Source organism: Dipodomys merriami, unplaced genomic scaffold, assembly GCF_024711535.1.
Source record: "Dipodomys merriami isolate MVZ:Mamm:240054 unplaced genomic scaffold, mDipMer1.0.p SCAF_5, whole genome shotgun sequence".
In the NCBI taxonomy this organism is placed as follows: domain Eukaryota; kingdom Metazoa; phylum Chordata; class Mammalia; order Rodentia; family Heteromyidae; genus Dipodomys; species Dipodomys merriami.
The window spans coordinates 68,132,983-68,140,175 of NW_027206068.1; the positions used below are offsets into that span (position 1 = coordinate 68,132,983).

The 7,193-nt window shown below is 51.3% G+C and overlaps 1 protein-coding gene across 3 annotated transcripts in view; it reads right to left on the minus strand.

The window, feature by feature from the left end:
• Klrg2 (killer cell lectin like receptor G2) overlaps positions 1 to 4,936 on the minus strand; it is a 73,329-nt gene extending 68,393 nt beyond the window's left edge. For all 3 annotated transcript variants that reach the window (XM_069996886.1, XM_069996885.1, XM_069996884.1), the window contains exon 1: positions 4,123 to 4,936. In XM_069996886.1, coding sequence (XP_069852987.1) covers positions 4,123 to 4,900 — 778 coding nt within the window. In that variant the 5' untranslated portion in view covers positions 4,901 to 4,936. The remainder of the gene's footprint in view (positions 1 to 4,122) is intronic.
• Positions 4,937 to 7,193: the final 2,257 nt, after the last annotated feature.

Consider the following 7,193-nt stretch of genomic DNA (forward strand, 5'->3'; position numbering starts at 1 on the left):
GCTTTGGCTCAAGTGGTAGGGCGCTAGCCTTGAGCTGAAGAGCTGAGGGACAGCGCCCAGGCCCAGAGTTCAGGCCCATGACCGACAAAAAAAAAAAAAAAAAGAAGCCAGAAGTGGTACAGTGGATCAAGTGGTAGAGCACTAGCCTTCATCAAGTAAAAGAAACTCAGGAACAGAGCCCAGGCCCTCAGTTCAAGCCCCAGGACGGGGGGGGGGGGGGGAGATGCAGATATATTGAGCCATAAAATAGTAAAAGAAGACATTGTCCAAAAGAGAAATGTTCGCATTACTGGAGTTGTGAAATGGTAACCCTTCTGTACAACACCTTAATAATAACAATAAAACTATGTCTAAAATAATAAAAGAAGCCGGGTGCTGGTGGGTCACACCTGTAATCCTAGCTATTCAGGAAGCTGAGATCTGAGGATCTCAGTTCAAAGCCAGCCTAGGCAAGAAAGCCTGTGAGGCTCTTATCTCCAATAAACTACCAGGAAACCGGAAGTGGCACTGTGGCTCAAGTAGTAGAGCACTCGCCTTGAACTGACAGCACCCAGGCCCACAGTTCAAGCCCCAGGACCAAAATATAAATAAATAAACAAATAAAGCATAAAGGTGAAGACAAGGAAAATATAAACTGACCAATTGCCTTGGTAAGTATTGTGGCTGAATTCTGCATTTAGCTGTGACCTTTCAGAAAACAAAACAGTAAAGAAACTGAGAAGGGAACGGACCCTCCCCCCCCATCCCTTAAAAGACCCACCTAATTCTAAGCCAGCGCCTGGATATGGGCCCCCTGCAGAGCCAAAGAGAAAGTCCCCACCCACTCCGGCTACAAAGCAATTCTTAATTACACAGGTAACAGAAATACACTCTCCTGGGCACACGAAACCCACAAAGCACACAGACAAAGCTAAATCCACTGTCACTAGCTGGATATGGTTGCTCATGTAATTCTAGCACTTGGCAGACTGAGGCAGAAGGATCACCAGTTGGGCTAGCTTGGTCTATGTGGCATAACTCAGCTCAAGACAAGACTCCCCATTAGCTTATCTTCTCCCTTCTCCAATCCTGGACCTTCTTAGCTGTTTTCTTTTACTTTTTGGTTGGGCATGAGGCTTGAATACAGAGCCTCTGAGCTCTGAGGACTCAAGAAGGCAGGGGCCAAGACGGTCTATGTCTTCATGGCCTCTTCCACATCTGGTACAGCACAGGACGACCACAGGTCCGACCCCCGTTCTCCTTCCCCAGAAAAGGCCGAGGAATCAGAATTTCTGAATGTGCTATAGTCAAGGATGACCTTCGTGTGTCAGGTGTTGGAGTTTCACAGCGAGTCTGTGTCTAAGGGGGACAAGAAGAAGTGGAGCTGTGGCTCAAGCAGCAGTGTCAGCTTTGATTGAAAAAGGACAAGAGCCCATCCTGACTTCAAGCCTGACAATGCGCACACACAGAATTCAGTTACTATGACGTTCAGGGGCCAATGAGTACAGAGCAGGAACAACTAAACAGACCTTAGGGATCAGAGAAAGTGACTCCCAGCCAAGACCTGTGGGACAAACACTCTTTCCCCAGCATTAGGCATTGCAAACGGATCCCTCCTTCTAACTGCCCACAGTAGTTGCGTGACAGTCACCCAAGTGCTCTGGGGGAAGGCGTCTCTCCCACAGCTGGACAGCTCCTCTGGCCCTTGCCCAATCTGTGAGGGAAGAGCTGAAGCAGTGACCGTCCCCACCTTCTCCACAGTGGCTTGCTTGTTCGTTCATTCTAGGTGTGGGATTGCAATGCGGGTTTGTGCCTTAGTTTACCTGTCTTGTCAAGAACACCGGCTGGAAGTAACAGGGTTACCCACTCAGAAGAGATCCTCTCCAGGCCAAGCCCAGGTTAACCACACATTTCCCAGAATGCCAAACCTGGCCAGAAAGCAACGAATCGTCTAATGAACTGTCCTGTCCCCACAAGCCTCTCCTCATTCCCTCTCATCTATGATTACCAGCTCCTCCCCTGACGGCTGCCCCTGAGAGAAGAACACGCCCCAGCCCCAGCCCCAGCCCCAGCCCCAGGCTGCCTCTTCAGGCTCTAAAGTTGCCCTTCTTGTCATCTCCTTCCTGGAGCACCCAAAGGAACTTTTTTCTCTACCACCTCCTCCCACGTTCGCTGTTGCGGAAGGATATACAATGGCTGGACTGTGACTCCGCTGACATCCTCCTCCTCCCCTTGTCTGTATGGTCGGTCCAGTCCACCAACTCTGCCATCCATCAAGCACTCATCTCCTCCTGAACCAAAGCTGTTTGGTCAGTCTCATGACTGCGGCCCCCATCCCCCCTTCCTTCATAAAGTGACCAGAGCCAAGTTTTGTGGGTTTTTTCCTTTTCCTTTGTAGAACCTAAATCCTGGCACTTGTTAAGCAAGTACTCTACCATGGAGCCATAGCTTTTGTTTTTGTTCTTGAGATTCAGTGTAGACTTTGCCTGGACTGGCCTCAAATTTACAATCTTCCTGGCCTCTGCCTCCCAAGTATCTGGACAGCTTTTTTTTCTCTTTTTGGGAGGATTGAATTCAGGGCTTGAGCTTGCTATGCAGGCCCTCTACCACTGAGCCCATGCCTTCTATCCAGGCCCTTTTTGCATTGATTATTTTTGAGGTAGGGTCTCACTTTATGCTCAGACCATGATTTTCCTATTTGTGTTTTCCTGTGTCACTGGGAACTGCAGGCATGTGCCACTGAGACCAGCCAATGTGTTTTTTCCACAGCTGGGATGTCAGGTGTGGGCTAGCATGACTAGTTAGGAGAATCTCACAAACTTTTTTGCCTCAAACTGTTGGCCTCAAACTGTGATTCTCCAAACCTGGCCTCCCATGTAGCGAAGATTAAAGGTGTAAGCCACCTCATCCAGTGCAAGTTCCCTTTCTCTTTATTTATATAGCCTATCTTGAGGCTTGATTTCAGGGCCTGGTACACTCATTTGACTTTTTCCACTCGGAGCTGGCACTCTACTGCTTGGGTTGCATCTCTACTTCAGGCTTTTTGCTGGTTAAAATTGGAGATTTTAACAAGTCTCTAGGACTTGTCAGCTGCCTTTGAACTGTGATCCTCAGATCTTAGCCTCCTGTGTAGCTGAGTATAGGCATGAGCCAGCATACCACAGAGTTCACTTTCCATCTCAAAGTTCCACTCGGATCACCACAAGCTCCTCCCTTCCTTATCAACCTACTCTTTTTGGTTCCAGGTATCAGAATTGAATACTGAGAGAAACATAAGCTAAGAAATACTAAGGAATGCAGACAGTGTCTAGGATAAGCTAGAAAAGGCAAGGGAGAGATTCTCTCAGAGCCTCAAGCAATAAACACATCCTCTGGCTGGAGTTTAGGAAGCCTACTTCAGAATTCTGACCTTCAAAACGGTCAGACGCTAAATCTGTCATTTAAAGCCAACTAAAGATGGGGACATTTGTGACAACAGCAATAGAAAACCCATATTCCACCATGGAGAAGGTGAGCTCACACCTACTGGCAAATGTTAAGTCCTGCCTGTCTTACCTCTCTTCCCCAGGGGCTGGAGAGTTCGAGTTAGCCTTGGAGGCAGGGCTCCAGCATCCCCTAGCCTCTGTTTTTCCCACACCAGAAAAAGCCTCTACTCAATGCTCCCAGCAAACTGCCACTTCCACCAACCACTCTAGGCTGATTCCTTCTCCGGGATTGTTTTCACCTTTGGGGGCTCTTAGTCTCAACTCTCCACACCTCCACAGCCGCACCCCTCGGGCACAAGGTAACTCGCGCCAAATGCTCTTCCATAAGGTGGAGAGAAACAAAAGGAGTCTGGATGTAGGAGAGGGCGGGGCGGCGGGCTCGGGCCAGGCTCGGGGCTGTGTTCCGGCCCGGCTACCACCGCCGCGTGATCCTGAATCACTTTCCCTCAAGCGAAGTTCCTTTCCCTCCTCCTAGGAGCTGCGCACCTCCAGTTCCCAGGCGGGGTGAGGGTGGGTGGCTTTTTTTCTTTGAGCCAAAGTTGAATTGCACGCGGGTTGGGGCCTGATATTAACCAGGTAGAAAGGTCGGGTGGGGTCGGGTGGCGTCGCGTGGTCTCCCGCTGCCCCGCGCGGGGGGTGGGAGCTGGTGAGCACTAACCTATGAGCTTGATGGCCCGCGGCAGCTCCTGGCCATCCATCCCGGCGCCCCGCAACCAGGCGTCCTCCTTTTCCAGCCCCGGCTCCCGGCATCCGCACGTGGGAGAGCCCCGGGAGGCCTCGCGCTCCTCGGCGGGGGTGGCCGGGCTCTCGGCGCCGGTGCGATCGCGCTCCGTCGGGGCGGCGGCGGCCAGCGGCGAGGCCCGGCCCCGCGCGGCGCTCGGGGACGCGGCCCGCTGCAGGAGGGGGTGCGCCGGGGAGGCGTGGCGGGAGAAGGCGGGGGACTCCGGCACCGGCACGGTGAGGAAGCGCGTGGAGGGCGCGGGCGAGGGGCTGCCTCCCGGCGCGCCCACCGGCTTCACGCGCACGTCCACCTGCAGCTCCACCGGCGCCCAGGTGCCCGCTGCCTGCTCGCAGCCCGGGGCGGCCAAGGGCAGCAGCTCGGCCCCGGGCCCCTCGCCATCCCGGGGCTGCTCGGCCGACATGGAGCCCGGCGACGGCGGCTCCCGGCTGGTGGACCCGAGACGGCGGAAGGCGCCGTAGCCCAGGCTGAGCGGCTGCGCCCGCAGGGGCCCGGGGCGAGGCGGCGGCGGCAACTTGTCCTCGGCGAGGTCCTGGCCCGCCCCGGCCGGCTCCTGGTGGCTTCCCGGGCCGTCAGCCTGCGGCTCCCCCGCGGGGACCCGCGGCTCCTCCAGTCCCTGGACTTGGCTTCCCTTGGGTTCCTTCGGGAAATTGGCCCCGGCTTGGACTCCCGGCGAGGCCTCCGGGACCAGCTCCATCCCGTGCGCGGAGAGTTGCCAAGCGGGTGCACCTGGGCCCAGGTAGGAATCAGCTTTGCCCTCCCACGTCCGGATTGGCTCAGCTGCGTGGCTGTATTTGCAAAGCCACGCCCCCTCCGAGGGCCCCCGCTGCGAGTGGCTGGAGTTCCCTTGGCTGGGCGGTTCTGGGTATCAGCCCCGCCCTCTGGGGGGCGGGGGTAGCTGGGTGGTCGCGAGGGCGGGGCTTGAGAGGTTTACAGGATGGGCGGGGACGCCAGAAAAAAAGCAGAACTGCCTGGCCGAGCTGGTCCGACCCGGCCTCGTGGTCCTCCCTCTTCTCCCCCGCCCCACCCGTTTCCCCTCTGGCACTCTGCCCCTGAGTTGCTTCTGAAGGCTAATAGTTTGGGCAGGGAGCGATGGGCCAAGCCTGCCTGAATTTTGGGTCCTCAGACAGAGCCATGCCTGGGGAAGAGGCTGCCCTGGGGCAGACTGGAAGGGGCCACGGTTTGTCTGGACAGTGGAGGGGGCAAAGGGGCGCTGGGGGCAGAAGTCCTCACGGACAGCCACTCTGGAGACTAGACTCCTACCAGCCTACTAAGGAATGAGGAGCAAGAAGTGTGAACATGTGTATCTGTCACGAGAAGAGAAGCCTGACCCTCCAGTATTTAAACAAGAACTCTAGGGTAGAGTTAGTAGGTAACAGGCCATTCCGTTAAACATGCATTTCAGATAAGCATGATGCAACTTTGTTATATTGTGTGTGTGTGTGTGTGTGTGTAAAAATAGGTCCTCTTCTGCTGGAGTGTGGAATGCACTCATCATAATGACAGCAGTGGCTTTCCAGTAGATTACTTGCTGGGCAGGTAGGGATGAGATTCTAGAAGACTTTGACCTTATCTATGCTATTTCTCCAAAAGAATGATAGCATATTGTAAGTTATATTTAGGGATGATAAAGTTTATTGTAAAATTTAAACACACACACACACACACACACACACACACACACATATATATATATATAGAGAGAGAGAGAGAGAGAGAGAGTATATGTATGGGAAAAGTCTCCTTTCTTCCTTTATTTCTTCTTAGTAAGTTCCGACCCTGTTGATGGCTACCTGTCTATTTGCAGAGTGGCCTGGAGTTGACTTAAGAACACCCTGGCTATGTTTTCTTTCTTTCTTTCTTTTCTTTTCACTTTGAAGTACTTAATTTAATTTAATTTTTTCAGCTCTAAAAACAGAACTTTTTTATTGTAATTTTTTTGTGATTAAGTGATTACATAATTTCCCAAATTTCACAGTATTGTGCAATAGTGATACTCATTTATAGTCACAAACTCATTCTAACTTTCCTGAAGCAAATTGTCTATCACGGTCTATAACATATAATGGTGTACACATATACATCATACATGTAACCAGCAGTATGGGGTTATTTAGTAGTGGTTCAACCAGATGAGTGGAAGTTCTTTGTTTCTTAAGTCCTATTAATTTTGTCGTATCACCTAACATTTTGGATTTAACATCCACTTATCAGGGAGACCATTTACCGTTTGTCTCTTTGCTCTTGGCTTACCTCGCTCAACATGATTTCTTCTAGCTCCATCCATTTCCCTGCAAATGTCATTATTTTGTCATTTCTAATGGCTGCATAATATTCCATTGTGTATAGATACCACAATTTTTGGATCCATTCACCTGTGGTGGGACATCTTGGTTGTTTCTATATCCTAGCTATTGTGAACAGTGCTGCAATAAACATGGAGGTGCATGTGTCCTTGTATATTGGCTCCTGTTGTTCAGGGTAGATGCCTAGAAGTGGTATGACTGGGTCATAAGGGAGGTCAATCTTTAGCTTTCTCAGGACCCTCCAGACTGCTTTCCAAAGTGGTTGTATAGGTGTACATTCCCACCAGCAGTGTAATAGGGTTCCTCTTTCTCTGTACCCCTCCAACATTTGTCCTTGGCTGACTTGTGGATGTGGGCCATTCTGAATGGGGTAAGGTAGTATCTCAGGGTTGTCTTTATTTGCATTTCCTTCACAACCAGAGATGGTGAACATTTCCTCATGTGTTTCTTTGCCATTTTTATTTCTTCATCTGAGAAGTCTCTCTAGTTCCCTTGCCCATTTAGTAATTGGTTTGTTAGGTTTGGAAGGGATTAGTTTCTTGAGTTCCCTGTATATACTGGATGTTAACCCCTTGTCTGATATATTGCTGGTAAATATTTTTTCCCAATTAGTTGGTTGTCTTTCTAGCTTGGTTGCGATAGCTTTACCTGTGCAGAAGCTTTTTATTTTAAGGTAGTCCCATT